Source organism: Galeopterus variegatus, unplaced genomic scaffold, assembly GCF_000696425.1.
Source record: "Galeopterus variegatus unplaced genomic scaffold, G_variegatus-3.0.2 Scaffold308, whole genome shotgun sequence".
NCBI lineage: Eukaryota > Metazoa > Chordata > Mammalia > Dermoptera > Cynocephalidae > Galeopterus > Galeopterus variegatus.
This window is the reverse complement of record NW_007726419.1, coordinates 77,445-93,702: the sequence shown is the minus strand read 5'-3', so window position 1 is coordinate 93,702 and position 16,258 is coordinate 77,445. Positions and strand designations below refer to the sequence as shown.

Genomic DNA, 16,258 nt, shown 5'->3' with positions numbered 1-16,258 from the left:
AGTTGGCAGAGTTCCTAGAAAAAAAGGGTATGAAATAGATAAATTATTAGGCATCACTTCAAAGAGGGAAAAAGGAAAGCATAGCTATAATTTCTCAAACATGCCTGGGTATGTCATAGATATTGAGGGCAAAAAAAGCACAGTATTCTAAATCACAGACTCAAACACCATGTTGAACTGAGCATGAATGGACACATACATGATAGATTCCTTCCTTCCCTTGGACTGCTCTAACTGTAGAGCTTGGCTGCATATGAGTAAGGTTAAAAGAAAATAAAGGGTAAAGACACTTAATGGGCTTATTCTTAGTAATATGAAGGAAGGCACAGAAACTAATCTTTACTGTATAGGATATTACCCCAGCTATTTTCACTATTATCTCATTTAATTCTCACAGCAACAGTATAAAGTAGGTATTATTACTCCATTTCACAGATTTGAAAACAGAAACTCAAAGAGATAACAATCTTCCAAAAATATACCCTAATAAGTGGAAAAGTGGATTTAAACCTAGTCTGTCTTATTCCAGAGCCAACACTCTTTTGTTTTTACCTCAGAAATCCATTTTAGAATAAGGAAGGAAAAAACAAAAGCAAAACTCAAGCTCAGAAGAATCTTAATGGCAAAACATAAAATGCAAATAATAATATAAATTATACACATGAAGAAAATATTAGTAGCATCTGAGCAAGAAAAAAATGAGGGAAACCCGTAGGTAATAAAGCTTATGAACAAATAGGGCAAAAGCAAGATTTACCGCACAGGTAACTGGGTACAGTGATGGGGTCTACGAGGGAGACTTCTTTCACAGTTGAGAAGTTCCATTGCCCATTGCCTAGGAACATCATGTCATAGGAAGGGTCTTCAAAAAGTTCAGGAAAAGATTCATATTAACTTTTAATTCTATTTTTCCATGAGTTTTTGAAGTACCCTTGTATAACTCAGGATTTAGACATCTTGGTTAATGAATGGTTTGCTAGTGAAGTTTGAAGCTTTGACTGAGACTCCCTGGGCCTGTGGGTCAAGGTTAACAACCTCACACAATCATTTTTGTTTAGTGAAACTTTGGTTGGTACATATTAATCAGAGAATCCCAGAGTGTAAATGCCAGGAGGGTTCTGAGCTATCACTGGTGGGGTGGGGAGTGGGGGTGAGGGGAATCTTCATTTTATAGATGAAGAAACTGAGTCCCAAGGAGAGGCAGTGGCTGTGAGAGTAGGGAACGAGGCTGTCAAGTGCTGGGAGATGAGCCCCAGCCTCCATCAGGGCTGAGCCTGAGGCAGATAGAGGCCACCTGTGCCAGCAGGCCGGGGGCCCCTGGACCTGTGTGCCTTCCTGTGGTCAGAGGGGATGTTCCTCAAATCAGTCGCTCTAAGTTTAAAGACAGTTATCAAAACACAGTCAAGAGCCTCCAGATGTACTCAGAACAAATGAAATACTCGTCTCCAATGTTCTCATTAAAACAAACAAACAAAAAAAAAAAACAGAGAGAACCTTTGAGTTCACCCAGGCTGATCTCCTCAACATAGGGGTTGTTGTCATAGAGTGACAGTCTCTCAAACCCTTCTCATGATGGAAACTTGTTACTTCTCTTTTCTGAAACTTTTAATAATGCAATAAAACGTGATGTCATGAACTCCTTCACAGTGGCACTAATTCAGCCCTCTAGTTTTACACTGAACAAGACTGAATGTGGTTTAATTTTAGTTCAGATTGGTTCAGAGTCACCTGCCTCACTCTCCCCTAAATTTATTGACTCTGCATGTAATTCGATTTAAATGAGAGAGAGAGAGAGAGAGAGAGAGAGAGGAAAGAGATTTTTTTTCATTGTAAGTTCAGTTCATTCTAGGTTCACTTTGTATGCTAATTTTTAGATTTAATTTTGGTTTGGTTTGTTTTTTTTTTTTTTTTTTTCTAATGTCACTAGTCCTTAAACAGGATCTGCGTGAATAGAGTTGAGGTTTATATACATCAGTTTTTTCTGAGAAAACCTCAGAAACCCTTTCCACGTTCCTGACGTGTACCCTCCTTGTCTGTACCCCAAAGTCTACACTTGTAGATCCCCCTCTGCTGATACAAGTACTTCCATCCTCCTCAGCCTGGGGAACTGTACTCATCCTCAGTCTCAGCTTAAACCTCCATTCCTCAATAAAGCATTGTCCATCCCACTGCTAAACAGTCTTGTGGTACCGTCTGCCTTACAGCCATCTGAGAGCAACCTGAGATCCCTGATAGCAATCACTCCATATTCCACTGCAGCCCAGCCCCTGACACAGTGCCCGGCACAGAGAAGATGCTCAATAACAACAACACAACTTTGTGAAAGAATGGAATGAATCAATTAATAAACTCAAAACGTATTTTCTGCACCATGCCCCTGAAATCCCCTTTTGCTACCTGAGTAAGACAGATATCTTTCTTACATGAATATAAATTTGACTCCAAGGGGGCTTAGAAACTGTGAACTTAGTCATGTTACTTAACATCTTTCTGCCTCAGTTTCCTCACCTGTAAAATGAAAATAATAATAGTAAATAAAGACATAATATAAGTAAGTAAGTAACTTAAAATTATGATTAGCACATAATAAGAAATCAACTAGTTTTAACGACTATTACGATTATGATTGTTGTAGTGGTTGTTTTACTGTTATGGACACGTGATATACTTAGAATTTACATATAGATGCTTAGTGTTTTCTCTCCCCCCTCCACCCCAGCTTACTAAGTTATTGTAAGGTGAATACCCTTATAAACCCCAGGTCAAAAATCAGAATTTTGCCAGTCACCCTAGAAACCCCTCCGCATGCCCAGCCCCAATCTCTGCATCCTCTCTCTTCCCGAGAGTAACCTGACCTTTAGTGTCATTGCTTCCTCACGTTACATCATGTTTTTACCACCCAAGTTTTTAATCCCTGGACCCTATTCTTATCTGTCTTTTTCCTCTTAAGTTTTTAAATTCTGTTTGAATCTAAAGGCTCCTTCTCCATTTCTTTCTCCCTCCTTTTCTCTCTTTATGTATTTATTTATTTATTTACTTACTTACTTACTTACTTATTTATTTATCTAACAATATAGCTCCTGAAGAACTGAGGTTTTTTTTTTTAACCTGTGCAGTTTCCCATGGTCTGCATTTTGTTGATTACATCTCCACGGGACCGTTTAACGCATCCCTCTATCCTCTGCATGGCCTAAAAATTGGCAGCTGGGTGCAGAAACTTGATTAGACATAGCTTCAATCAGTTCAAAAAAGACTTTAGGGTTGTGTTATGCTCCTTAATCAGGAGGCACACAATATCCAGTTTTTCTTCTTTTCTGATGTTTGCAGCCAATGATGCTCAATTGCTAGATCCATTCATTCATTGGGGGTTGCAAAATGATAATACTCTATTATTTTATTTTCATTTATTAGCTGGAATAAATTTAGAAGAAGATGTTTCTCTTCATCTACTACTTAATTGTCCATGCTACTGTTCACATAGGAAAACCAGGATAAAGCTTGATTCTTTTCTTTCACTTACCCAGTTTTCGAGATAATGAATTAGCTTCCTGTCATCTTCCGATATGATGTATAAATTTATCTCTTAATATTATTATAAATGTGTGGGTTTAAATCCATTTCAGTTTCATCCTTACTGAAACTTAAATTATTCCATCTTTGGCCAGTGAGAGCCTCTTCAAGCTGGCTCTACGCTCTCCTAGCATGACTCTGGTTGTCTTTGTTAGCTTTCTTGCTCATGTTGTACTTTTTCTGCCCCAGAATGTAAAGAAGCCATTTGTCCAAAAATCATTGATTTCTCTTCATGGAATATATTATTTGGAGACCAAAGTCAGGGTGTTAGAGATGTTTATTGATATTGGATCAGTTATCATTTCTAAGCATCCTCAGTGAACAGAGCTAGATATCTGTACTAACATCCCAATTCAAACTCAGGATTGCAGAGTGTTTAGTTTTCTGTTTTACATTTGCATATCTTTGCTCCCACACTGAGAATGTGAGCTTCTAATGATCCAGAGGATAATAGAATTAGAATATTCTGTACTTATTCATTTGCTTTATTCCACATTATACACACATAACAGTTTCAGAATAATTTGTAGATTTATTTGGGTAGTACAAACATTTTAGCCATATCAGGTCTTCTGATTCATGAACATGAGATGTCCTTCAATTTATTTGTGTCTTAGTTTGCAATATTTTATAGTTTGAGGTATACAAGTCTTTCACCTTCTTGAATAAATTTATTCCTAAGTATTTTATTCTTTTTAATGCTATTGTGAATGAGATTGTTTCCTCAATCTTCCTTTCAGCTTGTTTATTGTCAGTACATAGAAACACAACTGATTTTTATATGTTGGTTTTGTATCCTGATATTTTAATCAATTTTTTTTTTTAGTTCTTACATTTTTCAGGAGTATTTAGGGTTTTCTACATATAAGATTATGTCATATGTTAACAGAGATAATTTTACTTCTTCCCTTCCAATCTGGATGCTCTTTATTTCTTTTTCTTGCCAAATTGCTCTAACTAGGACTTCCAGTACTATGTTGAATAGAAGAGGCAAGTGGACATCCTTGCCCCAATCTAATATGAAAAGCCCTGTTCCTAATCTAAAAGAAAAAAAAAAAAACTTCATTTTTTCATCATTCAGTATAATGTTAGGTGTAGGCTTTTCATATATGGCCTTTGTTATGTTGACGTAATAATTTTTCCATACCTGGTTTTTTGAATGCTTTTAATATAAGGGTGTTGAATTCTATCAAATACTTTTACTGAATCTTTTGAAATGATCATGTGATTTTTATGCTTCCTTCAGTTAATGTGAGGTGTCACATTGATTGAATTTTGTATGTTGAATCATCGTTGCAATTCAGAGGTAAATTGCACTTGGTCAGAGTGTATGATCCTTCTAATGTGCCATTGAATTTGGTTTACTAGGGTTTCGTCAAAGATTTTTTTCATCTATATTCATCAAGTATGTTGACCTTAGTATTCTTTTCTTACTGTATCTTTTTCTGGTTTTGGCGTCAGGGTTGTGCTGGCCTCACAAAATGAATTTGGAAGTGTTCCCTTTCAGAATTTTTTGAAAGAGGTTGAGAAGGATTGGCATTAATTCTTTTTTAAAATGTTTGATGAAACTCACCAGTGAAACCATTGGTCTGAGACTTTTTTGTCAGGTACTTTTGATTACTGATTTAATCTCCTTACTAGTTATAGGTCTGTTCAAACTTTATATGTCTTCACGATTCAGTCTTGGTAGTTTGTATATGTCTAGGAATTTATCCATTTTTTTCTAGGTTATCCAGTTTGTTGCCATATAATTGTTCATAGTAGTGTTTTATGATCCTTTGTATTTCTGTGGTATTAGTTGTAAAGTCTCCTCTTTCATTTTTGATTTCATTTATTTGAGTTTTCTCTCTTTTTTCTTAGTTTAGCTAAAATTTTAACAATGTTGTTTATCATTTCAAAAAGTCAACTATTAGTTTCACCATTTTTTTCTATTGTTTTTCTATTCTCTATTTTGTTTATTTCTGCTCTCATCTTTATTATTTCCTTCCTCTGCTAACTTAGTGTGATTGTTTTCCAGCTCCTTGAGGTATAGAGTTAGGACACTTATTTGAGGTATTTATTTTTAATGTGGGCAGTTATCACTATAAATTTCCCTCTTTGGACTGCTTTTGCTGTATCTCATAAGTATGTTGAGATTTGCTTTTAATTTGTCTCAAGATATTTTCTAATTTCCTTTTTGATTTCTTCCTTGACCCATTGGCTGTTCAAGAGGTTTGTTTGTTTGTTTTCCATGTATTTGTAAATTTTTTAGTTTTTCTTCTGCTCTTGACTTCTAGTTTCATTCCTTTGTATTGGGAAAAGATATTTGGTATGATTCCAATCTCTTCATATTTGTTAAGTTTTGTTTTGTGACCAAATATGTGATCTATCCTAGAAAATGTTACATGTGCACTTGAAAAGAGTGGGTATTCTTCTGTCATTAGGTAGAATGTTCTATATATGCCTGTTAATTCCATTTGGACTATAGTGTTATTCACATCCTCTATTTCGTTACTGATCTTCTGTTTGTATGTTCTAGCCATTACTGAAAGCAGAATATTAGAATCTCCTACTATTATTGAATTGCTGTCTATTTCTCCCTTCAGTTGTATCGATGTTCACTTCATATTTTTAGATGCCCTGAGTGAGGTTGGGTGCATAAATAATTATAATTGCTGTATCATCCTGATGAATTGATCATTTTATCATTACATACTGTTCTTCTCCATGTTTTGTGATAGTTTTTTGACTTAAAGTCTATTTTTTATGATGTAAGTATTGCTACCCCTGCTCTCCTTTGGTTACCATTTACATTTAATATCTTTTTTTTTGTACTTTAACCTTCAGTGTGTTTAATCCATTTACATTTCATGTGATTACTGATAGGAAAAGACTTAGTATTTCAGTTTGGTTCAATGTTTTCTGTGTGTCACTTAGCTCTTCTGTCGCTCTTTTCTTCTCTTGCTGTCTTCCTTTGTGATTTATTAATTTTTTGTTGTTGTAATATACTTAATTCTTTTCTCAGTTTCCTTTGCATGTCTTCTATTGGGTAAGGTTTACATAAAACATAGAGTTTTTTTACTATTTTTTATTCTTTTTCTTCCTCTGACAAGATACTTTCAAATCACCTGCCTTTAGTTCACTGATTCTTTCTTTTGCTTCACTAATTCTGCTGTTGAACCCTTCTGTAATGAATTTTTCAGTTCAGTTATTATATGCTTCAGCTCCAAAATTTCTCTTTGGTTCTTTGTTATATTTTATATTTCTTTTTATCTAGTTGTTATCTCTTTCTACCTTATTTTGTCTATACATCATTCTTGTGAGCTTATTGACCATCTTGGTGATGGTTATTTTGAATTATTCATCAGGTAATTCTATACCTTTATTTAATTATGGTCAGTTTTTGGAGATTTATTTTGTTCCTTTTATTGGGCCACTTTTCTCTATTTCTTCATGTTCCTTGTAACCTTGTGCTAGTATCCATGCATTTAGGGGAAAAAAGCCACCTCTTCCAGTCTTTACAAACTGGCTTCATATAGGAAAAGATCTTCACAATCAGGCTGGCTGGAGATTCTGAGGGCCTCTCAAATTTTTTCTGTGAATGTGTCTTCTCTTGACTTGTGCATGCAAATTCCTAATTAGAGGGATTTGCCTGTTTCTTTTTGTCAGGAGCTCATAATCTCTTATTCTCTTTGGGGTCTGTCTGCTTCATCACAGTTCCTCTGAAGCATCAACATGCCATCCAGGTCTTTTTTGTTGTTTTTGTTCTCAGTGCCCTCCAGGCATCTAGAGTTTACTAGATCCTATCTGTGCTCCAAGACAGGAGAGACAGAAACCAGTCCTTTGGTCAGCCTCTTGAAAAGCTGGAATGTTGGATATACACTGCACTCTTCTCCTTGCCCCTGATGGAGTGTCTGCCACTCTGTATCAGCTTCTGTCTGCTCAGTTACAGGCCATCTGGAGCAGCATGCTGCTCAGCACTTTTTGTCCTCAAGGGCTCCAATATATATAGATTATGCCAGGTCTCATTAGTGTTCCAAGACAGGCAAGGAAGATACCAGTCCCTTCCAAAACTCAGAACATGGCACATAAAGTACAACCTTCTTTCTCCATAGGAAGAAGCTGTGAGCTCAGAGTTTCCTCCTGATTGCATGGCATTGGGCTGGGGCTGGTGGAGGGGGGCGGTGGTAGGGACTATGGCAAGAGGGTGCCACAGACTTTCCTGTAATCTTTGATGCATCTTGTTTCATGCTTGCTGGAGTACAGGAGCCTATTAACTGGTTTCTTGATTTCTTGCAAAGGGAATTGGCCCATGTATTCTTGTTAAATTGGTATGTTCATGGGAGGAAGGAGAATATGGGCCTTCCTATTCCACCACCTTGCAGATATCACTCGCCTATTGCATCTCTTTTTAAAAGCAAAAAAAGAAAAGAAAAAAGAAAAAAAAATCCTTCGTACAAGCCCCTAAGTAGACTTGTTCTTTAATCTCATTGACCAGAATGAAGTTCATGTCCCTTGTTAAGCCAACCAATAAGAGTGGGTCCTAATGGCACTAGGAGACAAGACAAGTAAATTTTAATTTTGGAAGGATTGCAAGAATATTTTCTTTTGTGCAATAAGAGAAAATAAGTGTTTTGAGAAGTTGGTAGGAAGAAAAAATGAGTAGATCATGAATGGTGTTAACTACAAGATTATGTTTTGTGGAGCTCCTCTGTATAGAAGTAATTCGAATAAGCAAAAATTGAACTGTCAGCATCGTGTGGATGCCCAATCTTGAATGACTCTGTGAAAGAAAGAACAAAGTACAGCTAGAATGATCTACTCACCAAACTGCTCTCCCAGAGCCTGGCATTGGGACGTATCTCTAAGCATGAGTCTCTGGGGGTCTTAGAGTACCTGGTTGGCCCACGCAAAGAATGAAGAGTCGACACTCTGCATGGGGGAAACAGGAACTAGGGCCCATGCGGTTCCTTGTCCAAACCCAGGGTGCCCTGACTGGGTGGCACTGCCAAGCCAGGCTCATTCCAGTAATCAAAGAGGGGTGTAGAAAATTTGAGAAAGGTGTTCCAAAGCTCAGGGCTTCCTGAAGTGCAGAGCTCAGGGCATAAACCCCACTTGCCTGGGCATAAAAAGGGCACTGGGGATCTGAGTTGGCAACCAGAAGAAATGATCCTTCAGGAGGTACAAAGAAAAGAACAGAGGAAAGGGATGCCAAAGGGCTAACTTGCAACACTTTAGGGCAAGGATGGTAATAGGCTTCATCTTGAACATAAACTACAACCATTTTGTTAGGGCTGCCTGAAATTCCGTGTAGAGGATTCTGAAGCCAAACCTAAACTCCATAGCTCTAGATTATGATCAGGAAAAGATTCTACCATAAGTATGGGAAGAGACTGATGTTAGATGTTTGCCATTTTGGCTAGGAAGGGTGGTCTCAACCCCTTACACCTTGGGTTGATATAACCCATATACCATCACACTGGTGTTGATTAGTCCACGTTAAAATATTTAAAAAGAAGTTTAGATTATTCCAGAATCATCAGAATGAAAAAACAATGCTTATATATAATTCAGCTGATAGGGATAAGGTACAGGAGTGTGTCTACTTGTGCGAGTGTGTCCACTCCACAAGTAGACACTTCCAAAGACAAAGTTCTGAGATGACTGCCTAATCAGCTGTCATGCCCCAGGAGTTGACTGGGAAGTGTTTGCCTAGAAAACCTTCACTGAGGTTGTGTCTGGGCTGGCCCTAACAGCAAATGGAAGTTCTTATTGAAATATTTGAAATTCTTTCCCCAGAGCAGTCCAATAAAGCAGAAGCTTATCAAGTATACAAAGCATATTCTCTTAGTTAAATTCTGGTTCTAGGCATAATGAAAGTAGGATGTGAGCTGAAAGGACAATTCACTCAGCTGCAGTTTACATTTATATCTTTTATTAATTATTGAGATGAAGCACTCACTTAGAAAATGGCCTGACATGTAATATTTTTCAGAAGCCTAAAAAAGGTAACTTTTGTAACAAAAATGACTTCGTGTTTCAGAGCTGATATGCAACCTGAGCCTCATATATTCTGCTCCATTTAAAACTTCTAAAGTAAATACAACTCCCATATGCCCAGTCAATAGACGCTGAAAAATTTTCTGGGCATTTTCCCAGAAAGTCAACTGTATTTTCAATCAACAACACTTTTTAGTGTTTCTCTCAATATTACTATCTACTTCTAAGATAAGGCAGAAAGCATAGGTCACCTTCACCATAGTTTAATAATCAATAAATGACAATCAATGAGACTCCCAATGGTTTCAGTCAAGTGAACTGCACCCCTTTCCTGTACAGGTTGGCCCTAGGGCCTGAGATCACCACAGTTGCACCAGAGACCTGAATAGAATGGAAAACCACAGAGCTAAGGGATCAGCCCCTCAGGAATGTTTCAGATCAGAGCCGAGGATGTGGTCCAAACTCAAGTTGCTGAGCAGAAGGGGTCTGGCAATGAGGGAGAACCTGAGCCTGTTAGTGACCAAGAGGAGCTGAGAAGATGGAAAGTTTGAATACATGAATGGAGCTGAAGAGCAGCCTGTCATGGTACGTTAGTATCCATTCTTACTGCCAGCTCTGGCAAAGGATGCTGGAAAGAGCACCTCCATAGTAGGCCGTTGGTTTGGGTTTTGGGGGTTTTTCTAACTATGATGATTCCATTTTGCTCAAGTTTTGTAATAATTTCACTTTCTATAAAGGAAAAAGAAGTGATAAAAGCCATGGTAGATTTTTAGCTAATATTTTTGGATACTACTTTCTGAAGACCAATGGTGTGGCTTATTATTATTCTCTCTCTTAGGTGGGGCTCTGAGGAAAGAAACTATTTTTATTCAGGAAAAACAATAAACCACTTGGATGGTGCTGGGAAAATAGAATATTTTAATCAGGCTCCCCTCACCTCAGGGCCGGTTGGGGGTGGTTCAGTAAACAAACTGGGGTGGGGTGGGGGATGGAGTTAGTGCACCTGTGCAGCACCACCACTTTGGCTGGTGTTTACTGCCTGGGGCAGCCACTGTAAGCATGACCATGCTTTTCCAAACCTCAGCTTCCAAGGACCTTTTGGCCCGTTACCTAGCTCATAGACCTGCATGAAGGGATCTGGTGATCCCGCCTGGTGTGTGAGGGGTCTGGGGACCCAGCCTGGCATGTGAAGGGTTTGTGGCTCAGTCTGCAAATGGGCTTGAGGGGTCTGTGGGCTCCAGACCCAGCCCTAGCTAGGGAATTGGCCCAGTCAGTATGGGTTTACTGGCAAGTAAAAGAGCCAGACAACTGGTGTGGTCACCTAGCTTTACAATTGGCATCACAAGCAGGAGTAAGAGCTAGACAATTGGTGCTGTGAGAATTCCAGGCCTTAGCCTAGCCAGACAGATGGATAAAGAAAAGAAACAAAAAGAAATATTGAAACAGAGTTGTAAAAATTAAGATGCAGTTTGTGGATAGAGTGGAGATAAGGAGAGAGAGGGTGGAAGAAGGGCCCCAAGCCCCAAGATGGAAACAGAAGACACCAATTTCACATAAATGGCTCATTTCCTTTTAAGAACAGTGAAGTCCAAAATCCAATTTAAGCAGCTTGCCATTTGAAGCCATGCTATGGGTCCTTGTCTCCCCCAGCCCTCACCATTACCCACAAATATCCAGTTAAAGTATGTATTACACCTTTTACTTGAAGGGCACTTTTAGGTGGGGATTATCAAATAAACAGATTGTGACCCACACTGAGAACACTCTAAGAGTGTAGCCACAAGATGCAAAGTAAAACATGAATGTTCCATATAAGCTGGGAATTTGATCAAGAGGAGGCTGCAAAAAATAAAAGTCTTTGGGAATTCACAGAAATCTTGGGAAGCACACTGGATTTCTCTTTGCAGGTAAATATGTGTTCAGGCTGATCTTAATTTGAGGCAGCCCTTTATGTATACTATTGAGAGTGATTTAGTAAGTGTGTTCTGAAATGGTAAACAAATCACACTAGGCTTTCTTGACTCTTCGGGGAATGGTGTGATGTAACAGAAGTTTTCACTATCACAGTGGTAAAGCACTAACATGTACAGAAGTAGTGAAGGACAGCTGGCATACCACTGAAATGCTCATAATCTCTATGTCCTTCTCTACATGATGGAGAGAGCCAAGTAAGGCAGAATTTTTAAGAACAAAAATACAGAACTATGTCCATACATCAAGAAACAAGTCACCTGGAAGTAGATTTTGTTAATTTGGGAAGAATTGCTTGAGTAGTACGGTGCCCATCAAGATAGGCTGGGAGAAGTGGAACTTAGTTCCCAAAGGGGTGTTTTAACTCATATAATGGAGGCTTTGAGCAAGGGGAACCAGAGGCAATGTCAGGATGTGGTTGGTCATTCAGAATTCCTGCTCATAGAGCAAGTGGAGATGAATTATTAATCCAAAAAACAAAAGACTTGAAGCTATGTAAAGACTGAGCTGGTGGAAATGTTCCTACCTGTCGTGATCTCCGTTCAATAGCTGCTAGTGATGTTCCCTTGCAGAAGGGGATGTGCTTTCCAAGGGAGTGCTATCTGTTTGATGCTAGTCAAAAGAAAAGTGAAAAAACACTTATAGAGTTAAAAAAAAAAAAAGCTTTGGAGCAAAAAAGGACAAGAATTTAAATCCAATCCTGCCACATTCTAGCATTGGGATTTAATCTCCCTTCTTGGTATTACTGGAGCAATAATACAAGTAAGTTCTGTGATTAGTGGCAGGATTGTAAATTCAGAGAAAAGTGTACATGTTCTAATTTTCTCTCTCTTAAGACAATGTTACTAGTATTATGCAAAAATAAATTCTTGGAAAGAGAAATTTCTCCCTAGGAGTATTAACAGAATGTAATAATTAACAAACGTTTGAGTCCTTGGTGGTGTACTGTTTCCAAATCTGTTGAACACATCTAATGTGTTTATAACTGAGGACCAGTTTAAGAAAATTCAGAACATGGTCTACCACATGTTCTTCAAAATCTATTTCTTCTCTAATCTTAAATGACCCACATAAAAGGTTGTACATAAACTTTATCTGTTCATCAGAAAAATGATGTGAACTGCTGACAATTTCTCCTCAATTTCTGCTAAAAACTGTTGCTGATTTAAAAAAAAGAAGAAGAAGAAGACTGAACTGTGGCTCAAAAACAGAGTTGGCAAAATCTCTGGAATTCCTACTGCCTTGAGTGATTTAACTCAGTTCAAATCTGAAAAGGTTTCTTAAGCCTTGTGAGGAATATTTTCCAGTCCCATGCACATTATTATCTGAACCTGTGCCTTCTGTAAGTACTTCCACAAAACATGTGCTTGGTTAAATATTGCACAGGGGTTTCTTTTTTCTTTTCAGTTGAGTCTTGTGCTGTTTTTATTTTAGAGATTATGTTCAGTATTCCTGAGTCACAACCTGTCACCCCCTGGAAATTTTTGTCCTTTTTCTTTCTTTTTTAAAAAATTATTTGTGAAGCTTCCTCTGTCTATTGTGAAGTTACATTTTTTGAAGTTACCTCCGGAGTTTGCAATTAAGGAAAATCTGAACTCAGGTGCTTAGGTGATGTTGAGCAATTACAAATAAATCCATTAGAAAACCTTTATAAGAAGAAATTAAAGTGAGTTCTTTAAAGTATAAAATAAAGAAAAATCAATTTCTGATCAAATAAATTGAGAATAATATACTCTAAAGCATGAGGGGAGAATAATGACTTTTACAACATACACACACACACACACAGGAATATGTGGAAAATCCCTAAAATGTAAATATATTTTTTAAATTTTCAGAAATATTTCATAATTACTAGTTGATTATTTTAAGGCTTCTGGGCTTGCTCTAAGCAAAACAACCTTTCCTTCTTACAAACCAAATTATCCTCTCACACAGTTGATTTAATTTCTGATTGATAAAGGTTTCAAATTTGAAAATCCACAGCAGTCTAGTTAAAGGAGGATTTATGCTTCAGGTCATAATTGCAGAATGTTCTGCTTGCCCAATAGATAAAATTCTGAGAATATTCCTTTGTTACTTAAGCTTTCAATTAGCTCTTTCTTCCTGCACTTTACTTCATAGATGATAAAGAACAATATTCAATAGACTTCCCATTTTCCCCAAATTAAAATTTTACAAGAAAATAATGGGTCCCTTTGGGCATGCATAATGGAAAGTCAAAAAAAAAAGGCTTTGCAAAGAGGGAGGTCACAGCAATGTAAAATTTAATCGTCAAGCTTTAGAATAACTACCCCAGTTTACTTTCCTCTAAGTTGAATAAACTCTAAGCCATGTTCAACCTTTTGTCCCCAAATCCCTCAATGGAAATGAGCTCCAGTTGACCATTGTAGTAACTGACCTTAATTGTTTATTGATTCCTTCCCTTTTCTAGCTTACTTCCTCACTCCCTTATCAGTCTCTCCAATGATTACCTCCCAAATAAACTACATACACTAAAACCTTGTCTTACAGTCAACTTCCAGGCAACTCAAGTAAAGACAGGGCCTTAATATCCATATGTTCAGAGTCGCCGGCCCCCGCGGACTGCCCGAGCCGCAGCCGCCTCCGCCTCCGCCCGCGCATTGCGGACGCCCAGCAGGAAATAAGAAAAAAAAAATAAGAGGAAAGCCAGCAAAGGACTGCGCAGAGGCGGAGTGAAGCGCTCCAGACCGGCCCAATTCTGCGACCTCTGTGAGTCACCCCCAGCCCAGCCCCACTTGCGGGGCAAAGCCCGACTGCTCCCCACCCGCCTGGCCCCTGCCCACCACACCAGGCTAGGTGCCCACATCAAAGCTGCCTCCATTTTCTCGGGTGGGGGTGGAGAAGGCCGGCTTAGGGAGGGCAGGACAGCCATCTCTGTTTGGCGTGACTCCTCACTGAGACGTGCTATTTGCTTACCTCGACACGGGGCACCCCGGGGCCTGTGGACTGGCCTACAATCCCACTCTCCCCGCGGATCTCTGACGGGGCTGGTAGCGTGGGGAGCCCCCGGCCAGCGTCGGGGGGGCAGGGAAAAGGAGCCCGCCCAGATCGTCTCTCCACCACACCCTGGGCGTCGGCCCCAGACAAACTCCCTCTCCCAGAGAGGCAGATTCCACCTCTGGGGACCTTAGTTTGGAAGAGCCCCTAACTGATTTCTGGTGGGGAGAGGGGAGCCCGGAGGCCCCTCGAGCTACATTGAAGTTTACTACTCAGCTCTCCAAAAGGGCTGACCCGTGCTGGGGAGAGTCAAAGAGGAATTGTGTGCTGAGGGACCCTCCCCCGAGGAGTTCACTCCCGGCAGTCAGAGAGTCAGGACACCTGCTGGGCAGGGCGGGGCAGGGCACAACTTTGATGACTCAACTGAAAGTCAAGGTTTGTAGAAGACACGCCTCAGCCCTGTCCTGAGCACACAGAGTGGGGAGGGGGCTGGCTAAAAGAGGGGGAATCTCAGAAATAAATTAAGAAAGAAAGATCAGGTACACAGCCGGCAGGAACGATCTGCAAGGCTCAATAGCCCAATCTATTGAATCGGAGGTCCAAGATTCGAGAGAAAACCCCTGCCAAAATGAACAAACACCCAAAAAGAGATACCCGAAATGCAAAAAACCAAGAAAATACACCACCAAAAGTCAATAAATCTCAAACTCTAGATCCTATAGAACAAGAAGCCCTTGAAATGAATGACAGGGAATTTCAAGTGTTAATCCTAAAGAGACTGAACGAGATACAAGAAAACACAGCTAGACAACATGATGAAACCAGGAAAAACATACAGGACCTGAAAGAGGAAATGTACAAGGAAATCACCGTCATAAAAAAAAACGTAGCAGAACTTGCCGAACTGAAGAAGTTATTCAGCAAAATAAAAAACACATTGGAAAGTTTAACTAGCAGGATAACAGAAGTTGAAGAGAGAACCTCGGTTCTTGAAGATGGGCTCTTTGGAATAATACAAGCAGACAAGAAAAAAGAAAAAAGTATCAAACTTATCGAAGAAAATCAGAGAGAGATATTAGACAACCTTAAGCGCTCAAATATCCGAATCATGGGTATTCCAGAAGGGGAGGAAAAAGGCGAATGTATTGAAAACATATTCAACAAAATAGTGGCAGAAAACTTCCCAGACATAAGAAAAACCACAGATCTACAGATCCAAGAAACTCAACGATCTCCAAACGTATTCAACCCAAAAAGGGCTTCACCAAGGCATATTATAGTCAAAATGACAAAACTCAAGGACAAAGAGAGAATCTTGAAAGCTGCAAGAGAGAAGCATCAAATAACCTATAAAGGAGCTCCAATCAGGTTAACATCAGACTTCTCAACACAAACCCTAAAGGCTAGAAGGGAATGGGATGATATATTCAAAATACTAAAAGACAAAGATTGCCAACCAAGAATACTCTACCCTGCAAGGCTGTCCTTCCAAAATGAAGGGCAAATAGTATATTTCTCAGACAAACAAAAACTGCGGGAGTTCATCACCACACGACCACCCTTACAAGCAATTCTCAAGGGAGTACTGGGATTGGACCCTGAAAGATAATTACCACAGCCATAATAATCCAAGCAAAATCAAAACCCACCAGTATAATAAAAATGACAATCATGAAAAGAAAACAAACAAAAACACTAGCTGCAACCTAAGGAACCAACAAACACAGAAAACAAATAGCAAAACAGAAAGCGAGGAACAAATATCACTTAAGAAAAC

At 38.9% G+C, this 16,258-nt stretch overlaps 1 protein-coding gene across 1 annotated transcript in view; it reads right to left on the bottom strand.

Annotated features, from left to right (window-relative positions):
* Window positions 1–14,145, bottom strand: part of TINAG (tubulointerstitial nephritis antigen) — a 121,525-nt gene extending 107,380 nt beyond the window's left edge. The window contains exon 1 of the mRNA XM_008567293.1: window positions 14,040–14,145. Coding sequence (XP_008565515.1) covers window positions 14,040–14,145 — 106 coding nt within the window. The remainder of the gene's footprint in view (window positions 1–14,039) is intronic.
* Window positions 14,146–16,258: the final 2,113 nt, after the last annotated feature.